Source organism: Macaca nemestrina, chromosome 15 (genome assembly GCF_043159975.1).
Source record: "Macaca nemestrina isolate mMacNem1 chromosome 15, mMacNem.hap1, whole genome shotgun sequence".
Classification (NCBI taxonomy): Eukaryota; Metazoa; Chordata; class Mammalia; order Primates; family Cercopithecidae; genus Macaca; species Macaca nemestrina.
The window spans coordinates 2,895,534-2,916,567 of NC_092139.1; the positions used below are offsets into that span (position 1 = coordinate 2,895,534).

General features: G+C 57.7%; 1 protein-coding gene across 1 annotated transcript in view; it reads right to left on the reverse strand.

Moving 5' to 3' along the window:
* LOC105470550 (cadherin 4) overlaps positions 1–21,034 on the reverse strand; it is a 683,954-nt gene that overhangs the window by 53,462 nt on the left and 609,458 nt on the right. The window contains exon 7 of the mRNA XM_011722645.2: positions 11,144–11,316. Within this exon, the coding sequence (XP_011720947.2) occupies positions 11,144–11,316 (173 nt within the window). The remainder of the gene's footprint in view (positions 1–11,143; positions 11,317–21,034) is intronic.

Consider the following 21,034-nt stretch of genomic DNA (forward strand, 5'->3'; position numbering starts at 1 on the left):
GCTCTGGGAGCTTCTCCAGCTCCTCTCAGGTCAGCGCTGCTCCCACCGCTTCCTCCTGGACCACACACTCCCCAAGGGTCTTCCCAGCTGTCACTGCTGGAACCTCCATCCCCTTGGAAGCTGACAGATGGAGCAGACAGAGGGCCGGGCCCTGCTCCGCGTCTCATCCTCAGGCTGCACAGCACCTGGGGTCTGTCCGGAGCCTGAGAATGTGACTCCGGCACGAAGATTAGATGCTATGGGAGGAGGGAGTGCAGGCACCGTGGAAAACAGGCTGGCAGGTCCTCACAAGTCAAGAGTCAATACAGGGCCTGACAGCTTCACTCCTGGGTATGTATCCAAAAGAGCTCAAACCAGGGGTTCTGACAAACACTTGCACGCCCTCGTTCAAAGCAGCACCATTCACAGCAGCCAAAATGGCCAAACAGACAAGTGTCCACTGAGCGATGAACGGACAAAGAGAACGTGGTTGCCCCATGCAGCGGAATATTATTCAGCCATAAACAGGCATGAAACACAGACACGAGCTACCACGGTGACGCTTGGTGAGAGACGCCAGACACGAAACGCCATGCGTGGAACGAGCCCACTTACAGGAAACGTCCAGAATAGGCAAATCCATAGAAGCACAGAAGCGGAGAGAAGATTCGGGGCTGCTGGGGCTCACTACCCCCTGGCTCTGCGGCCTGTGCCTCCTCCAGGACGAGGGGCTGAACCCCGGGGACCCGGCCCCTTAGCTGCCCAGGCTGCTGCGTTGAAGGAAACGTGTCTTGCCCAACCTTCCGCTCAGCTGCCCTTTGCACACCCAGGACAGCGACATGCAGCTGCCTCAGCTCTTGTGGGTTTTAGGATCCCTTGGGGCCTCCGGTGTCCCCAGCCCTGGCTGTACTCACTGGTGGCCCAGAGCCTCTGCGCTGTGCCCCCAAGCCCAACTCCAGCGGACCCTCGCCTCTCACTCTATAGCCAGGTTTGCTTTCTGCTGTGCAGAGCTGGATCAAACCCAGAGAAAACGCCGACCTTTCCCAGTTCCAGGCAGCGAGTCCTCCCTTGGCCTGGTGCTGGGGGCAGGGAGGCCACAAAGAAGATCTCTGCTTCGTAAATCCACAAAACCCACCGCATGGGGGCGGACGGGGTGGGGGATGCTGGGACCCTCTTGCTTCCCCCATCTCTCTCTCTCTCTCCGTCTCTTTTTCTCTGTCTCTCACATTCTCTGCTGGGCACAGAGGGAAGAGGAGCTGCCAGGAATGACTGCTGGTGATTCCAAGCATCTAGATGTCTGGGAAGAACAAGATGGTGGCAGGCAGGGGAGGTCCCGTCAGCCCAGCAGGCACTGGGGGCTCCTCCCTGGGGCTCTTCTGACCCCCGACCCCTGGGTCTCAGAGGAGAACACCTCCCTCTCCAGGGGCCAGGCAGTCACACCCGACTGTGGAGGGCCACGTGTGTGGAGGGCCACGTGCCTGAGCTCTCCAGGGGCCCGGGGTTTCTGAGCCACAGATTTCAGTGGCTCTCGGAGTCCTTGCCCTCCTGTGGCTGATGCTCTGGGGAAGCTTTTCCCAAACTGGGCACTGTCAGCCCTGGGGCTGGGTCGTTCTCTGCGGTGGGGCATCCTGGGCACTGAGGGGGGCTGAGCATTTCTGGCTTCCACCCATGCAATGCCAGCGGTGCCCCCACCCAGCGGTGACAACCACAGATGCCATCACTTGCCCAGTGTCCCAAGAGGGACGTTGCCCTAGGTTGGAAACACGGCTCTAGGGGAGGAGACCGACGGCAAATAGCAAAGAGTATCCCATCAGCTGGGGACAGAGGCCGTGTAGAAAACACAGCAGGAGAGAGGGACAGGGTGCTCAGTGCGCTGGATTAAACCGGGCGGTGGGCAGGGCTGTCTGCCAAGCAGACATGTGGCTATCGAGCCGTGGGGAGCTTGGGAGGAATGTGCAGGCAGGGGGAACAGCCAGTGAGAAGGCCGGTGGGCTCGGGGTGCCGGAGGAATGGGGCTGGGTTTGGTTCTGACTCTGGGTGAGACAGGAAACCATGGTGGGGTTTGAGAAGACAAGAGTTCACATTGGTGTCTGAACAGGATTGCCAGGCTCCTGGGCGTGGACAGAGCAGGGGATGTGCAGAGGCTGGAGACAGTGGAGCGGGTGCCCTGTGGTCTGAGTGGCTTCCGCCAGGTGTGGGGGAGACAGCGGACACAAAAGAGAAGGAAAGGCACATGCAGGCTGGCCGGGAGACTTCTCGGACACGCAGGAAGAGGCGGGGGGCTGGGGGGGCCACACCACCTGGGGTGCTGGGAGACACTTGGGAATACGCTGCCCTTCTGCAGACACGCTCCCGCTCCCATTCTCCTGAGATGCATGGGCCTTTTTGTCTCTCATTTTCTCACTTATGCTAGACCTAGAGAAGTATTTCTCTAAGGCAGGGAAAACAGCCTCACACAGTGACTCAGGGAGTACCCTGGGCCTGGCGTTGGAGCCCCGGGAGGGAGGGGCTGCACCCTCCGGGCCAGGGGCTTCAGAGCCCTGGGTGGTCACTCCCTTAGCCCAGGCCTCCTGGAGCCTTGCAGGGAAGCAGGCCCTGTGACCAGCAGATCTGAATCTTAAGGGAATGCAGAAGTCGGGCTTTGAATAGAAATCTCCTGCTTCAACACCGGCCGAGTTAAAACAAGATTAATACGAACTGCACCTCTGTGGTGGGACCTGTCTCTGGGTTTGAGACCCTGGATCTGACCCACAAAGGCGCCGTGCCGCCGAGGGAGGGTGCAGATGAAATCCCTGCTCCTTCCTCCCAACCTGGCTTTCACGTCACGGTGCCATCCTGGTGTGTGGTACCGCCCATGTGCAAATGGCCAACCACACTGTGTGCCCATAAAGCCTCATCACAAAGCCAGACACAGGCTTCTCGGCAAAAGGGACTGAGTCTGGCTGCTTCCCGTCAGGGTCTTGTCAAATGAGGTGACTTAAAAACAGCAGTCCAGAAGGCCAGAGGTTCGAGGTGGAGGCGTGGGCAGAGCCCGGCTCCATCCAGGGGCTTGAGGGAGGACCCACCCTGCCTATTCCACCTCCTGGAGGCTCCAGGGACCCTTGGCCTGTGGCCTTATCGTCTGGTCTCTGCCTCAGTCTCCATGGCGCCTTCTCCCCTGTGTCTCCCTCTGTCTCTATAAGGATTTAGGGTCCACCCCAATGCAGACGATTTTATCTCCAGATCTTTACATCTGCAAAGGCCCCTTTTCCAGACAAGGTCACATTGGCAGGGGTCAGGGCGTGGACATAGCTTTTCTGGGGACCACGATTAAACCCAGTCCAGATGCTGATTGGGCCAGGTCTGTGGCTGGGCCAGTGGCCCCCAGGTGACCTGGACTTTCAGCTGTGACGGGTTCTCACTCCTCCCCACCTGCAGCCCCCCACGTGCTGCCCCCTCCTCTTCCTGCCCTCTGCCTGGTGCTGGCCCTTCTCAGATGGAGACGTTGGCCACTGCTCCAGCTACAACCCCAGTCGCCTGGGCCCAGTTCCAAAGGCAGATGAACAGTGGTCAACTAATTGACCACTGGAGGCTTTGAGGCGGGAGCCTTGGCCGCTGCTGCCACATGGAGCCATAATTCTGGCCACGGTTCATGCTGCGGCCGGCTCACAGGAGTGGCTCGCTGGGGAGCTGCACCATGAAATGGCTGATTTCTTCCGCAGTCACCGCTTCCCTCTCCTGCAGCCCTGCCCCGGACCCACACCTTGGCACTTTGGTTACGAAATGCCACCGATGGAACGGAGCCTCCTCTCAGACTCCACGGCCATCTCCTCCCCTCCCCTCGCAGCGCAGGTTCCTGGGGCATGGAGACCACCCCATGTGCATGTGGCCCCGCGGTGGGAGATCCACTCAGGGGCTGCAGGCTCATCTTCCAGTGCCGTCCATGGACGGAGGAGCTGTCCTGACCCTGCCCTGCTGTGACCCTGCTCAGCGTGGCTGACATTCATGCCCTGTGGCCACAGGGCCCCGACATGCTGGTTGGTGTAAGGGGCACTCAGCTTCCTCACCAGGGAGGGACCTCTTGTCAGGAAGTGGTTGGGGGTCACCTGGGCCGTCCTATGGCTTAGCCCCCTCCTCTGCCATCCAGGGTCCCCCATGGAACCAGGTCACCATTAGCACTGCTATTCCTGCTCTCCTGGGGCCTGGGGGGCCCTCGCTCTGTAACTCACTGGCACCTCTTCTCACCTTGCTGGATGGCCACACCTGCCAGCTCTGGCCTTCAGAAACCCTTGGACAGAGCGGTGGGTACCAGCTCACGTGTGGCCCAACTTCAGAGCACGCACTGCCCAGCGTGCCTGGGAACCTCATCCTGTGTGGGGACCGGACCCAAACCCTGCCCCTCTCTCTGCATCCATCCCTCACCCTCAAGGCCAGGGGTGGCGGCCTCTGCGTCCTGGGGGTGACCTGCTGGCCTGGGGTCCTCTTGGGGCTGCTCAGTGCCCCACACTTGGGGGACACCATGTGACTCGGGAGCCGAGGCCTCTGTTTTGGAGGGAGGTCGAAGCCCCAAGATGACGGCGCCTTGGCTGGGTCCACCTTCTCACTGCTGTCCTTCCCTCTCTTCTCTTCTTTTGGGAGGGGGCGGAGGGGAGATCAGGAAGATTTCAGGGGCACAAATCCGGCCTGAGGTGGGTCAGCAGCAGATGTGTCTCAATTGCTAATATTTTTCTCTGAGACGACATAGCCATATTTGATGCCTTCAAAACAGGGTTCCATGACAGCGATTCAAAACCCCAGCCAGTGGGAGGCGCTGACCCCACCTCCCCCAGGCTACTGCCCTCCCCAGGCAGACGCCTCTAGGTGGGGCTTACGAGAGGCTGGCTGCCTGGGAGAAACGCCTTTCAGAAAGCCACGCCGCTCTCAAAGGGAAAGGGGACATTCTGGTCACTGATGAACACTTCCTACAGGAATCTGAATCATGTGAATACATTAACTAAGGTCGACGGTGGTGAGAACGATATCCCGAGCGGTAGAACAAAACCATGCTCTCACTCTCCATCCATCGATGACAGTGCTGGGCGGGCAGAGGGTCTTGAAGACATTCGGGGAGGTGTGGGTTTTGCTTTCCCCAGAATCATTTCAGACCAGGAGATCACTAATTTGGCCCACCTTATTTGGGAAGAAATTGCGAGCTGATGAAGGTGACCAGGTGATAGTCCTCTTGTGATAGGACCGGGAGGCCGGATCCAGTTTCTATTTACAAAATCAACGTCCTCGGGAGCAGCCTGGAAGGGACGCTGAGAACAATGCTGGCAGGGTGCTAGTTTCACTGCACAGCAAGCGGAACAACGCCTGCGTCTGCAGAGCCCACTCTCACCTTCAGAACGGGGCTCGGGCGGCAGGTTTACCTCCTCATTAGGCCATCAATATTCTAATTAGGAAACAACACCAGATGAATAGGATTAGCAAGTGGGGCATCTTCGGCTGGTACACGAGAGACACTTGAACCGCTCAGGTCTTATCGAAGCCTCTCCTGACATCTTAATCATGTAGAAGCACTCAATTTACATAGCTCTGCCTAATTAGACACGGCGGCAATGATGTTTGTGGATTTTCTTCTTCCTGAAGATGACTCACTCTGTCAGATGGAGGCTGGTGCTGAGAAGCACCTCTGGTGATTCCGCTGAAGACTTTGCTTGTTGCACAAGGGCAGGGGAGATGAAGCTTTTTACAGGGGGAGGAAGAGAAAAAGGAACTACTGATGTATCCTTTTCAGAAGTGGCTGAGCAGCTGTCCGGCTGAGGCAAGGCAAGCTGGGCTAGTGGAGAAATGGTCCCGATGTGTGCTCTTCTCTGATAGGCCAAGCCAGACAGAAATCAGCTTCTCGGGCTCAGCAGGCCTGGGCCCAGGAGGGCAGTGGCTCTGCCAGGCGAAGGCCGGGCCCCGGGGGGCTGAACTGGTGCTTGCTTGGCGTCTACGCTGCTGTGAGTGGCTGCCTGCATGGGTTTACTAATGCCTGGCAACAGTGGTCCTGGAGCCATTGTCTTAAAACTTGTTGTTGCTTTATTGTTTGCTGTTGAAAATCCGAGACCATGCTTCCTCTGCTGCAAAAGCAGTTAACCATAAACCATTATTCAGATTTCCCCAGGAGGTGGGCGAACGACGAGCAGGGCAGCTCTGAACACTAAGCACAGATCTGCGCGGAAAGCAGAGCCCTGGAACGGGGTGCTCCGGCCTCAGCACACCCCGCCGAGTCTTTGGCAGCTTCCAGGACTTCTATCCTGAGGCAAAGGCGAAAAAGTGGGAGAGGCTGTGTGCAAGGCGGGAGACAGGACCTGGAATGGCTGAGTGGGCAGATGGGGGTGGCCAATGCCAGGGCCCCGCATCTCCTCTGGCCAAGTGGTCACAAATTCAGAGGTCACCCACGACCCCGAGACCATGCCATAAACTGCTGCAGAGACTGGCCCAAGGGGATGACCTCTCCATGTCTGGGAAGGGGAGCCTGCCTCAATGTCCCCACTGGGAGGGGCTGCTGAAGACTTGGGGCCGGGCAGCGGCCTGGGGACACGGCTGCTGTGTACGCTGGAGGCAGCTTCTCTAACAGAAGCCCTCGAGCTGGTGCCCTTAGAAGGGGAAAGAGACACGTTTGCACAAGGAAAATAACGTGGAAATGACATGAACACCTTTGGTTCTGCTCACCAGGAGCCCTGAGGGCACCCAACACTGTCTCTGTACCCAAATGCAGCCAGCTGCAGGCCACGCCTGGGTCTGTCTCAGATTCAAGATGCACAGCCGCCTTCCAGCCAGGGGCTGCATCGAACCTGGGGAAGGAGCAGCTCAGGGACCTGGATGTTTCTAGGCTTGGGCTCAGTTTGAAAGGGGCAGGGCGAACAGAAGGTGGGAGGGGTCCTGCTGCCGGACACATGCTGCCCATGAAGGTCTTGTTTTGATCGTGGCTGGGAATGAGGACGTCACGGCCACGATGGGGCCTTAGCCTTGCCCCAGCTGCCCCAGGCCTGCGGCTCAGCTCCCGGCTGCTCACGCAGGCCAGGGCCTGTTGTCCTCTCTGGAGTGACCACGCCCATCTGTGTCCACGCAGGCCTCCCTCTGGGGCCCCCGTGCCTGGCTGGCTCCTGGTGATGACCCTATCATGGTCTGCTTGGGGCCAGGCCTCTTTTGGGTTACACCCCATCCCCTGCCTGGGGGTCCGAGAAAGGCCAGGGGTCCTCCCAGCCAAAGACGTGTTGTCAAACAGCGCACCCCAGGGATGTTCCAGGGGACATGGCCCCAAAGTCCGGCCCTGCAACCGTCCCCTGAGCCCCTGGACCACGGCTCTGCTGTCCCCCTGCGATGCCCATCCACATGGGGGTCCCAGGCTTCACTGCATCAACCAGCTTGTTTCACACGCACGAGACTGAAACAGGCGACAGAAATGGCTCTTCCCAGAATCGAATGTTAGCGGCTGAAGGATCATCAGGGAAAATAACCACACCACCCATGTTCCTGACAAGCCCTGGAGGAGGAAGACATGGGACCGCCCTCTCCAGCACACCACGCCTGAGATGCACGAGACGGGGCCTCCCGTTGGATAGAAGCTAGACTGTTCACATCCCCAGGCACACACAGCGGAGAACGCCAGCACCCGCAACACCAGCGTCTCCTCATGTCCCTCAATCTTCATAAATCTCCGTCTGTCAACCACACCTCTAATGGCTTTTAAATGAGCATTTTATTTGCAACATTTTGCAGGTCACGCTGAAGCTGCCGACGGGGGTGGCCGGGGGCGGGTGTCTGCTGTGGGCCTTGGGGAGCAGGCTGGCTCCGCCTCGCCTCGGTGTCCGGCCTGGGCAGGGCGTCCAGCTGCCGGGTCGGCCTCACTGGGGCCTGGTCAGTGGGTGGGGAGGTCTCTGGGTGGCTGGGGCTGCTGGCCCTCCTTTGGCCGAGCTGCTATGATCTGTAGGGGTAGGGGGAGCTAAGCCCAGGAGGCTGGGCACCATCCCTATCATGGGCCTTGACATGCCCACAGGAATGCCTGGCCCAGCGAGGCCAAGGGGTGTCCCTCCCGTGGGACAGCTGGGGAACCCCAGGGTGTCGTGGGCTCCATGGCACTCTCGATCCCTCCCAGGGTCAGAGCTGTACCCACACTGACTGCCGGGGCCTTGCAAGATTTTCAGCTATGAAGAGGGGTCCATGGATGTTGCCTATATGTATTTTCAGCCTGGAAAATACTAGATATTCTTTCCTACAATACAAACTACAAAGTCCCCCAGCCCTCTCAGCCCTCTACCCTGCAGTGAGAAAGCTTTAGCTGTTTGTCTTTAGTCCCTTTATCTATAGACATCTGTGCTGAAGGAGACCAGATGGTCCCAAAGCCACCGGGAGCCCCTCGACCCCGTCGGAAACCAGAGGGAGTACGGACCGGCACGGAATCAGTGCAGGCCAGAGCAGGCAGCCTATGGTCCCCTTTAGATCCCCAGCTTATCATTATAGTAAGAAAACCCCTGCCCTAAGGGAAGACTGCTGCCACGCTGTACACCAGATGTGTGAAGAGGTGTGTTCATGGACAGCGTCTGCGCGTCTGGAACCCTCCGCACCCCTGCATGCCTCCCCTGCAGGCACCCAACCCTGTGAACACCTCCCCCTTCCCGGTTCTCCGGTTGCTCAATAGAACCAGCTGCCTCTCCAATTGGCCGTTGCTCCTTCGCGGCCAATACAGAGTAGGGAGAGAACAGTTTCCTGGGGCCAGCATGCAGCCAGCCATGCTCCTGCACGGGGACCGGAGGGCGAGGCCCCATCAGATCTCCCTGAGCGTCGCCACTGCCCTTTCTGCCCCATGCTTTCCCCGTCACAGACCAGCAGCTGCCGGCTCGCAGATGGGGCAGCCTGTGGGCTCTAGGTAACCCCTGCCCCTGCCCCTGCCCCTGCAAGGGGCCATCCCAGAGGTGCTGGCGCCCACGGGCCTGCCCTTGCTCGGCTGTCCTGTCCTCTCCTTGGACACAGCCGGCAGCCGTGCCATCCCATCTGTACCTCTGGAGCATCACGTGTGCAGGAGTGCGTGGGCAGAGGCTTGCACGCACCTGCTCCGCTCAGACCACCTGCTCTGCCAAAAGCTGTGCAAACACGCTGGAGAGGCGCCTGCCTGTGGAAACCAGCCGGGCACAGGTGTGTGTGTGGGAGGGGCAGACGGGGGGTGCCCTCTCTCCCCAGGGCAGGCGGGGACCCCAGGCTACAGAGGAGATAGGGGACGGTATCTGGTTCTTCCACATCTGTGTGGGCCTCACTAACAGCACTCCTGACTCCGTCATGGGCCCACGGATCATCTCCCTAGCTGAGTGACAGGACCAGGGCCAGGCGCAGCTCCTCTGCAGAGCCTTGTCCGAGCGCAGCGGGCGCTCGTTCCTGGCCACTGGAGGGCGGCAGGGCCTCAGCAGATCCTGCAGTCCTGGGGTGAAGGTGCTGGGACTGACCGCAGCTCACTCGGAGCCCCGGGCATTCTGGCCAACATCACTCGAAGAACGTTTATGTAAATCCTGCATCAGAAGTCCCCGCCTGTGCCATCCGTGCCAGCCCTCACGCTGCCTGCCACGCGACTCCATCTCGATCCCTGGAGTCCGAGGCCATCATCACCCTCCCGTCTCTCAGACGAAAGGCACCACGGCTGAGGCTGACAATGTCCCCTGCTGCGCAGGTCTGAGTCCCGAGCCCCTGCCCACCCCGGGGCCGCCTCGCCTCCCCCGCAAGCCACACGCTGCCGAGAGTTACCTCCCGAGTGGCCTCTCTGCCCCCGTGTGCTATCCTGAGCACCACTCCTTATGATTTAGGAATTTCCAGGGAAACCCCTTTGTGCTCTTCCCAGGGACGGGGACGGGTGGCATTTTCCAGGCTGCAGCTTGGCTTTGGTTGATCTGAAAGGCGGGGATGAAGACGGCACCGCAGGTGAGCCCTGGCTTTTGGAGCTGAGGCAGAAACTGGAGGCCCACAGCCCCAAACCAGGAAGAAGAACCTGCCACTTCCTTGCCAGCCCCAGCCCTAAAAGCGACACCAGCAAGCCCCGGTGACCAGCTGGCAGCCCCAGCTTGCAGTGGGTCCCCGCGCACCCAGAGCTCCAGGGCCGTGACGCACTCAGAAGCCGCTGACTCGGAGCGGGAGAGTCGAGGCCAGCAAGACCGAGGAGCTGCCAGAAAGTGGCACTATGGCCTCTGGAAACGGGCCTCCCATGGGCAGGACCTGCTGGCTCTGAGCCCAGCAAGATGGTTCTACTGGCTCCTGGGAGCCAAACGCCTTAGTGGGTAAATTACGTCTGGAATGACGCTGACTCTGTGGGCACAGTGCAAACAGGAGACCAGACAGCGAGACCTGGAGATGGGGAAGGCCGGCGATGCCCTGTCCTGGGCACCTGGGGACTCAAGGGGCTGCTGGGGGGGCGCTTTCAGCCCCAGGAGCTGGTGGTGAATCTTCCAGGGCACACGGCCCAGCGCTGGAGATGCACCTGCACTTGGCAGGCTTCAGAGCAGAAGCAGGCCCCGACCTCACCCACCGCCCAGGGCGTCCCTCTGGGGTCTGTCTCTGAGTGAGGCGTGCACTGGAGATGAAGAGCGGGAGGGAGGCCTCTGTCACAAAAGCCTCGTGGGACCACAGGACAGTGCAGGAGGTGGGGGTGCATGGAACCCGGCACCAGCCAGCAGCCCATATATTTGGCTGTGATGGTTTCCGGCTGTGTGAAAAGCCCTGCTTTTCCATGCCCCCTTCGTCACAGCCAGGCCGCCGCAGCCTAGGTGGGGTGGGCCTCCTCGAAGGCGCCAGGTCCAGAAGGGGTGGGTTTCAAGGCAGGCGTGTGTGTTCAGGTCCTGAGAGGGGCTGTCAGAGCACCCCAGATACCGAGTGCCGCTGTGGCTAGACCCCGAGACCCCAGCGGGTGGTCCCTGCTTTTCTGAGGCCTCCAACCATAGCCACACACACCAGCAGGGCCTGTCCTGGAAATCTCCCAGGGCCTCGCCCATAGCAGCCGGTGGTGAGTGCTCCAGAGCCTCCTTTGCTGAATCTGTCCCGTGGCAAGAGAGTGACACTGGGGGGGTTTCTGATCATTCCCCGACTGTGCCACGAGAGAGGCTCCCCGAGGGGCCTGTGGGCGTCCTGCGGGGACCAGGAGCTCACCCGCCTGCACACAGACCCCGCCCTGCCTCACCTCTCGGTCCAGGCCAGCCGCCACTGTGACGATGTCTCCAGTCTCGCTGTTGATGGTGAACATATTCTGGGACGGGCTCTGCGGGGTCTGGGTCACGATCCGGTACCGCACCATCCCGTTGGCCGTGGTGCTGTCGTCAGCATCGTTGGCCGTGACCGTCATCACGTAGGTTCCTGGAACAGAGACAGCAGCTCAGATGGGGACAGCCTGCCCCACAGGCTGCCCCCCGCACACACCTGGGCAGAGCCCCCTCGACCGCAGAGCTCTCCGTGAGTCTGGCGTAGTGGAACCCTCTTCCTCTTGGTGTACTCAGAGGTGGTGCCAGTGCACCTGCTGACTCTGCCCCCACTTTATAGAATCATGGAAGGATTTCTTCTAGAGCTCGAGGTTTCTTTGAGGTCATCTGCTCTGACCTCTTCCTTTTTCAGCTGGGGAAAGACCAGGCCTCAGAGGAGGAAGAACTTCTCTAAGCTTCCAGAGCATGGGGCAGCAGACCAGGCCTGGAGCCGGGTGGCCTGAGGTCCCGACAGTGCCTCCAAGTTGCCTCCACTCCCACATAGAACCCAGCCTGGCTGGGCTTAAAGGGAGGGACTCAGAGGCACTGAAGCAGGGCCTGGTATAGGTCTGGATACACAGAAGCTGTATAATAAACACCGCAGAGGACACAGTGGAAAACAAACCTAGAAGGGACCGCTTAGCAGGGAGGCTGTGCCTATGGGACTCAGTCAGACGGAGCACATCTGGGGGTGCCGTGGGACTGGGGGCCGCTGGCATTTCAGAGGGGCTCAGTGAGCTGCCCACGTGCTCTCTCAGCTTGGTGCCTCAGTTTCCCCATGGACACATTGGGGTTGAGGTCTACGGTGCACACTGGTACGTTCCCCACTTCCTGAGAATGGCATTCGGCTTCCCCTTGGCCGAGCAGCCTTTCCTGCCCTGGGGAGGGACTGCATCAGCACACCCCACCCTGTGGCCTCAGGGCATCCCCAGGTCTGAGGACCAAGTTCTGCTGGCAGCAGTGGTGGGTGGGGGCTTTAGTCACTGCCTAATGAGCACCAACTCTGAGCTAGCACTGTGCCCGGTGGAGGCCCCTCTCTGCGAGCTCCTAACTGCTGTCTCCTGATGCTGGCACGGCGGGCTCTCCCACCTGGAAGTCCTGGGGCTGGACTCTGCCCGCTACCTTCCGGTGTTCCTGCCCCGGCTCTGCACACGTGTGCTCAGCTCATCCTGGTGGCTGCCTGAGATGCCCCAGAACCCTGAAAGTCGAGTGCCTGGCCCTGTAGTGTTCACGCACAGAGGTGGGCTGCTGGCGCCTTGCTGGGCCCTGGGGATGGCGCAGCCTCTGCCCGCACAGTGCCTCCACTGGCTGACGGGGCTGCTGGTCATGCGGGGGGCCCTTAGAGAGACCCGAGGTGCTCATTCCTGTGTGCATGAGATGAAGGACTCTCACCACACCAGCCCTGGGATCTTCCACAATCTGTTCTGCATCTGGAATGTTCTTCCCTCTCCTCCACCTGGCCGACTCCTCCTCATCCCCAAAACCCCTTCCTGGCCCTCTGGACTGAGTCCTGGGGCCCTGTGCGTCCTCGTCTCACCTGCATTGAAACAGCTGTGTGTCTGCTTAACGTCTGTGTCCTCTGTGGGATTACAGCCACAAGGGTGGGGCTGGGTCCGTGCTGTCCCTGCGACCTGGCACACAGATGCCCTGCCGGACATTTGCCAGACTGTGCCAGAAGCCCAGGGTGCAGGGCAGCCTCACGCTCAGGAGGCAGGGTCCGCGAGGAGCCCGAAGCTACTACTTATTTCCAGGACCCCAGAGCAGGCAGGGAGTATCCCCCTTCCACCCTTCCTCCACCTCGCCCTCCCTCTGCAGCCCTGCAGAGAAGACCCGCACCCTGGCCTTCCACCCAGGCAGGACAAGCCCAGCTGGGATGCAGGGGAACCTTGGGTGTGTCGGACTAGGAGTTTGCTTCAGCTTTCAGCTTCTACTGAATGCAAAATTCTCAAAGCAGACACGTTTCATGAAAACACAGAAAAGCAAGCAGAGGCAGGAGCACGTCAAAGAATACGGCATGTGAATTACAGGTCAATAAAATAGATGCATTTATGTGGTGAGCAAATGGGTGGGAGGGGCCACGGCCTGCTGACTGTCAGCCTCTGGAACTGGGGACCCCACCCTGATGATCCTTGCCCCCATCATGATGTCCCCACTACTTTAGAGCACAACAAGCCTGGTCCCAACCATGCTCCCCTCTAAAGAGACAGCCCCGTGCCTCTGTGCTGGCTTTCCTCTGCATTTTCCTAAGAGGGAAACCTGGAAGTGCAGCACCCTAGGAGCGAGGGTGAACTGGGAAGAAACAGTCCTAACACACGCACAGAGCTAACTGCTTAGGCTGAGGTTCTCTGTGGTTGTCAGTGTCCCCTACTAGCAGCAGAAATAAATCATTCATGGAGAGGGATAACATCACACACAGCCTCCTTTTTAAAAGAGCACAAAACTTTCAATGTGGCAATGAGAAGACTTCAAGCTGACTTCTCAATAGGACCGATGGAAGCTGGAAAACAATGGAACATGAGGAACTCACGAGGAACCTGGAGTTCATTACTTAGTGAAAAAAACTTTCAAAAATAAAAGTGAAAAATAGACACTAAATGTGATAAATGATAAAACAAAAAAATTACCACCTGGAGACCCACACTAGAGGAAATACTAAGGTTGTTTTCAGGTGGAAGGAAAATGATTCTAGAGGGCACCTCAGAAATGCAGAAAGATATGAGCTCTGTCTCTGTCTCTGTCTCTGTCTCTCATAGGTACACACACACACACACACGCGCGCACATAGCTCCCATAAACATACATATACATAATGTTTATATAAAGGATAAATATACTGGTACATCTAAGGAATATGACTTGTATAAACAAAAATAACTTTGCCTTGTGAGGGTTTTAAAACTGCTTATGAAAACATCCGAACAAACGCCTGCAGAATTTCATTTGCAAAGTGGACGGTGGGTCTGACCAGGGCAGCATTACTGATGTTCAGCCTTCGTCAAGCCAGTCATCCCCGAGCAGGTGAGGCCAACGTTGGCGCATCAGGCACTATTTGAAACCACCCATCTCTACGACAGGGCAGCGCTGGGAAAGTCGTGGGGTTGGTGGTGACCGCATTTGGCTCATCTGGTTCAGAAAGTCAAAGGGAGAAACTACTCCAGCTTCCCGAAGCACTCACTGTTCCCCTCCACCCGCGGCCCCCAGCGTTTTCGTCTGTGAAACCTGTGAGGATCCACGTGCCTGGCACAGAAAGGGGCCCTGCAGCTGTGATGGTGGGGGTGGCAGGATGATGGTAGGGACATGGAGAAGGTGGAGGGAGAGAAGCAAAGCCCTGACCAGTGAGGGAAGAAGGGACCAGGTGCCGTCTGTTGTACTCACTGAAAGCAGCACGGCCGGCCTGGTTTATGAGAATGATGGTCTCTTGGGCTGGATGGGGATGTGGAGCCCTTCTGACTGCCTTGGTCTCTTCCTCACCCTGCCCCAGCCCCTCACCGCCATTCCTGGGCCCCCACCCTGTGCCCAGCTGGCCCGAGGGCCTCTTGTGAATGGGTTTGTCACGTCTCAGAGAAATCTCACAGGCGGTCTGTTGCCAGTGTGCAGGAACTCGGGCCAATCACACATCAGACAGTGGTGGAGCAGGGCTGGGGTCCAGGATCTGGGCGTGGAGCTCTTCTCCCCTCAGCTCTACGGGCTGGGGGAGGTGGAGGGATAGCGAGTCAGCCCAGGACCCATCAGCATCTCAGGATTACTGATCCGCTGTGAGGCAAAGACCCGCGTGCTCCCTTTGAGCGCCTGCCCTGGTCCATCGCGTCACTGAGAAATCACTTTATCAGAATGGCTGAGAACCTCCCACCACAGATGCCCCTCTCCTCCGCCTCTACGGGGCTCAGATAACCTCACGATATCACGTGAACCCCCTGCCCACTGGGGCCAAGCTCTCCCCACTCAGGACAGAACGTGGGATGGCGTTTCCAGCTGATCTGTCCTGAAGGACTCTCTAGTTCCCGAAGGTCAGGCAGGAGGTCCTCCCCCGCCAATCCCTCGGCAGGAGGGGCCCGCTGCTGTGTGATCTCGTGTATGGAGGAGCACCAAGACCCCTTGGAGGCTTGGGGACCAGGACGTGGAGGAGAGAGGGCTTGGCATTGAGGAGGGGCCAGGTGGGATGTGTGGAATGGGAAGTCAGACGGTGGCTGGAAACAGACATTTGGAACCCTGACTGTGGCCACCTCCTTTTCTGACAGATGGGGAAACTGAGTCCCACGAGGAGGAACGTGGCTGGGTCCAGTGAGCTCTGCTAGAGCCAGACTGAAAGCAGCCACACTCTCCTCCAGGGCCCAGCAGACACTTACTGTAAAGCGCCAGGCAGTACGTATGTCAGGCTTTGCAGTCACACATTCTCTGTCCCAACTCCCCAATGCTGCACAGAAACAGCCTGAGAGGACACGTCCAGCCATGGGCATGACTGTGTTCCCATCACACCATTCACAGAAGCAGGTGCTGAGCTGGGTTTGGCGACCCCTGCTGTACGCTCTTTTATTGGATTTCAGGGACAACGCTGGTTTTTAAAAACACAGGGGAACCAATATAGGGTTGCCAACTTCTAGTTCTACCAAGGGAAGACTTTAAAGTACACATCTAGCTCAAATGTTTCATGAAAGGAAAATAATATTTTACCACTAAAATCACAGGAAAGACTTAGTCTCAGAATAAAGGCCAGTCCTTCATTCAATAAGTTGAGCTCCTTGAAGGCACTTGCCACATTTGCCACATTTAAAGGCTTTGTGTGTCCACCACAGCCTGTGAGCTGCGGGTGCCACGGCCGGAGGCGTGGCTCAGTGGGGGCCAGGTGTGCCTGGCTGGGATAGGGCTTCCCCACGTGTGCGCAGAGCTCCCCATCTCCTGCCCTCTCCCCAGGAATACACGGTGGGGAACCAGGCGATAAGAGGAGAGGCACCCCCAGCACAGGAGGAAAGCACCCAGCCGGCCAGGGAGGAGGACACCCGCCCAGCGTGGGGGGACACCTGCCCAGCATGGAGGACACCGCTTAGCATGGAGGGACACCCAGCCAGCGTGGAGAGGACACCTGCCCAGTGCGGGGGGACACCTGCCCAGTGTGGGGGGACACCCAGCCAGCGTGGAGAGGACACCTGCCCAGCATGGAGGTACACCAGCCTGGTTTGCCTTAAGGCTGACGACAGCGGGGTTTATGGCTCGCTGTGGGTTTGGGAGTTGAGATGCTGGCCCTTCCCCCCATTGTCTATGATCCTGAGTACTGTGGAACTGTCCGGGTCCCCACCTCCCAGGCTATCTGTGCCTCTCACCCGTCGGCCCTGCCCCATTAGAAGCTGGGCCTCTGCGGCAGGAGCCAGCCCGGCTGCCTCCCCTCTGACTCCTCAGAGGTCCTGCTCAGGCCGACAGCTGTCGAGTGTTCCCTCGGCCTGAATTCCCTCCCACCTACAGCATTCCCACGTCCCTGTACCAGGGAACACAGATGGCCCCAGGATGCCCGCCCTGGGAAGGGTCCTGGTGTGGACGAATCCCCCCTGCACCCCCACCAAGGGATGAGCTGGTGGCCCAGACCCAAGTCCTCCAGCGTGGAAACTCCATGTGTCTGACTTGAGGGGCCGATCCATTCTGTGGTTTATGCTCATTAACTAAGCACTAATCAGATATTGATCAGGGGTCCAAGTCTCTGCCTGCTTTTTGGTTACAAATAATTGCACCCTTTACATCTGATGCAAACAACAATATCCCCATTTCCAGCTGGTGGAGTTTTTGCAAAAATAGAATGTCTTCCTCACAGAGAAGAGCCTGGACATTCTGAGACGGCCGGAGCATCGAAACTCAGCTCACCTTGGCAGGTGCATCGCACCTGGTGAGCTGCCTTAGTTTGAGCACCCCCCTCTCCCCCATGGAAAGGGCTGCTCATTAGAAACTCATAGTGGCTTTTATCACATTAGCTCTTCATTAACTCAAGACAGTAATGGCTTTAAACCCATGCCATGGTGCCCTCCTCTGCTTGCCTCCTGCCTCAGGAGGCAAATCCCACACTTTGAGCAGTTGGCCAGCTCCAGGGCACAGGAGGAGAGGCCTGTGGGGAGGAGGAGAATGTGATGGAAACCCAGGAACCCCCAGTTTACTTGGGCTCAATTTTATCATAAGCTCTTGCTCTTTTTTTTGACTCTGTTGCCCAGGCTGGAGTGCAGTGGCATAATCTTGGTTCACTGCAGCCTTCACCTCCTGGGTTCAACTGATTCCCCTGCCTCAGACTCCCAAGTAGCTGTGATCACGGGCATGCACCAACATGCCCGACTGATTTTTGTATTTTTAGTAGAGACGGGGTTTCTCCATGTTGGTCAGGCTGGTCTTGAACTCCTGGGCTTAGGTGATCCGCCTGCTTTGGCCTCCCAAAGTGCTGGGATTACAGGCATGAGCCGCCGCGCCCGGCCTATCATAAGCTCTTTGAGGGGAGGTCCCCTGCTTCTGACCCAGTGCCTGGACTGGTAAAGCCAGGGTGTCAGTGTTTCAGGAAGGAAGAGCAGAGGCTTCAAAATCCCAGGCTCAGAGTCAAACGTGCATGCGCCCAGAGCGAGTGTTCTGGAAACAGGTGTGTGTGCGCCTGGAATACATGGTGGGGAAACCAGGTGACAAGAGGAGAGGCAGCCCCAGCACAGGAGGAAAGCACCCGGCCGGCCAGGGAGGAGGACACCTGCCCAGAGTGGAGGGACACCCGGCCAGTGTGGAGGGGACACCCGCCCAGCATGGAGGACACCGCTTAGCATGGAGGACACTGCTTAGCACGGAGGGATACCCGCCTGGTTTGCCTTAAGGCTGACAACAGCGGGGTTTATGGCCCATTGTGGGTTTGGGAGTCGAGATGCTGGCCTGCTCCGTCTGTCTCTCTCCTGCTGGTTCCTCACTGGATACTTCCTGAGGATGGACACTACTCTTAAGAACCCACCCCAGCCATCTGCATCGTCCCCTTCCCGGGAAAGGGCGATGGCAGGGCTCCTCCTTGGGGGGTGGCTCAGGATACCACTCTCTGGCCACAAGGACTGCTCACGGCTTTCTGGCTAACTACAGAAACATGCTACATCTAAGCATCTACCTTTTTTTTACCTTTTACTACGTTCAGGAATCTGCTTTTTAAGGCCAAATGATATGCTTTTGAGAATTCTTTTCTGGATGCAGAAATAGAATACACTCATGGTAACTAGCACACGCTCACTGGGAAACATTCAAAGGCAAAATGCAGAGAAGTCACCGACCGTCCCACACCCCACACACCGGCTGGAACGCTGGGGCTCTCGCCAAAGGGGCCGGATCCTACCTCTTTAACACAGATGGGCTTTCTGCTGCTTCTCCTCCTTTTTAAAACCAACTTTATTATTGATCAAAGAAATGAAAGGAAGACATTTTCCACATGTCAAATGTGCAAAAGCTACTTTAAAATAATGATGGTACCTAATCGCGATGGCACAGAGAGCAGCTGGCACCTTCCATGGCCTCTGGGGAGGGGGGCGGCCTCAGCTTCTCGGAGGCGGTTTGGTTGTGCATACACAAAACCCTTCAAAATGTGCCCGCTCAGCAAATCCACTGCTAGGAGCTTATCCTAAGGAACAAATCGCAGGTGTGGAAAACACTGGCTGCCCAAGTTGACATCGTTTCTGAGAGCAGAGTGGGGCCTGGAACACATATTTACTGAACATCCACTCTGTGCCAAGCATTGAGACCTCCGTTGTGTATACCCCAGAGGCTGAAGCTCATAAACAAAATACCCCATGCCAGGGGGTGGTGTGGCCACAGCAGACCCACTGAGGGTCCTCCGGGCAGGAAACACTTGTCCCTCGATGACCTCAGGGCCAGGATGCTGGCGGTGACAGGGTACCGTATGATCCCAGGCACTACGAAGACATTCAGTATAAACACGAGCAATGACCAGACCAAATATAAAAATAGGATTCTGACCACACCTGCAGCAGCAGCCCAGGAAACTAACCTATTACATACACAAACCAGCCAGGAAGCCAGCTATCATCTACCCTAACCAGCCAGGAAGCCAGCTATCATCTACACTAACCAGTCCAGGAAGCCAACCATTATCTATACTAACTATTCAGGAAGCCAGCCCATTATCTACAGTAATCAGCCAGGAAGTCAGCCCGTCACCTACACTAACCAGCCAGGAAGTCAGCCCGTCACCTACACTAACCAGCCAGGAAGTCAGCCCGTCACCTACACTAACCATCCAGGAAGTCAGCCCGTCACCTACACTAACCAGCCAGGAAGTCAGCCCGTCACCTACACTAACCAGCCAGGAAGTCAGCCCGTCACCTACACTAATCAGCCAGGAAGTCAGCCCGTCACCTACACTAACCAGCCAGGAAGTCAGCCTGTCACCTACACTAACCAGCCAGGAAGTCAGCACGTCACCTACACTAACCAGCCAGGAAGTCAGCCCGTCACCTACACTAACCAGCCAGGAAGTCAGCACTCCACCTACACTAACCAGCCAGGAAGTCAGTCCATCACCTACACTAACCAGCCAGGAAGTCAGTCCATCACCTACACCAACCAGCCAGGAAGTCAGTCCATCACCTACACCAACCAGCCAGGAAGTCAGCACGTCACCTACACCAACCATCCAGGAAGTCAGCACGTCACCTACACCAACCAGCCAGGAAGTCAGTCCATCACCTACACTAACCAGCCAGGAAGTCAGCCCATAACCTACACTAACTAGCCAGGAAGTCAGCCCATCACCTACACTAACCAGCCAGGAAGTCAGCACACCACCTACACTAACCAGCCAGGAAGTCAGTCCATCACCTACACTAACCAGCCAGGAAGTCAGCCCATAACCTACACTAACTAGCCAGGAAGTCAGCCCATCACCTACACTAACCAGCCAGGAAGTCAGCACACCACCTACACTAACCAGCCAGGAAGTCAGCCCGTCACCTACACTAACTAGCCAGGAAGTCAGTCCGTCACCTACACTAATCAGCCAGGAAGTCAGCCCGTCACCTACACTAACCAGCCAGGAAGTAGCCTGTCACCTACACTAACCAGCCAGGAAGTCAGCACGTCACCTACACTAACCAGCCAGGAAGTCAGCACTCCACCTACACTAACCAGCCAGGAAGTCAGTCCATCACCTACACTAACCAGCCAGGAAGTCAGTCCATCACCTACACCAACCAGCCAGGAAGTCAGTCCATCACCTACACCAACCAGCCAGGAAGTCAGCACATCACCTACACCAACCAGCCAGGAAGTCAGCACGTCACCTACACCAACCAGCCAGGAAGTCAGCACGTCACCTACACCAACCAGCCAGGAAGTCAGCACGTCACCTACACCAACCAGCCAGGAAGTCAGTCCATCACCTACACTAACCAGCCAGGAAGTCAGCCCATCACCTACACTAACTAGCCAGGAAGTCAGTCCATCACCTACACTAACCAGCCAGGAAGTCAGTCCATCACCTACACTAACCAGCCAGGAAGTCAGCCCATCACCTATACTAACCAGCCAGGAAGTCAGTCCATCATCTACACTAACCAGCCAGGAAGTCAGTCCATCACCTACACTAACCAGCCAGGAAGTCAGCACACCACCTACACTAACCAGCCAGGAAGTCAGCACATCACCTACACTAACCAGCCAGGAAGTCAGCACACCACCTACAGTAACCAGCCAGGAAGTCAGTCCATCACCTACACTAACCAGCCAGGAAGTCAGCCCATCACCTACACTAACTAGCCAGGAAGTCAGCTCACTGCCTTCTGCTGAGTGCAGCGAGGGATGCAGGGCGTCTGGGAGGGGTACCTGGCAGA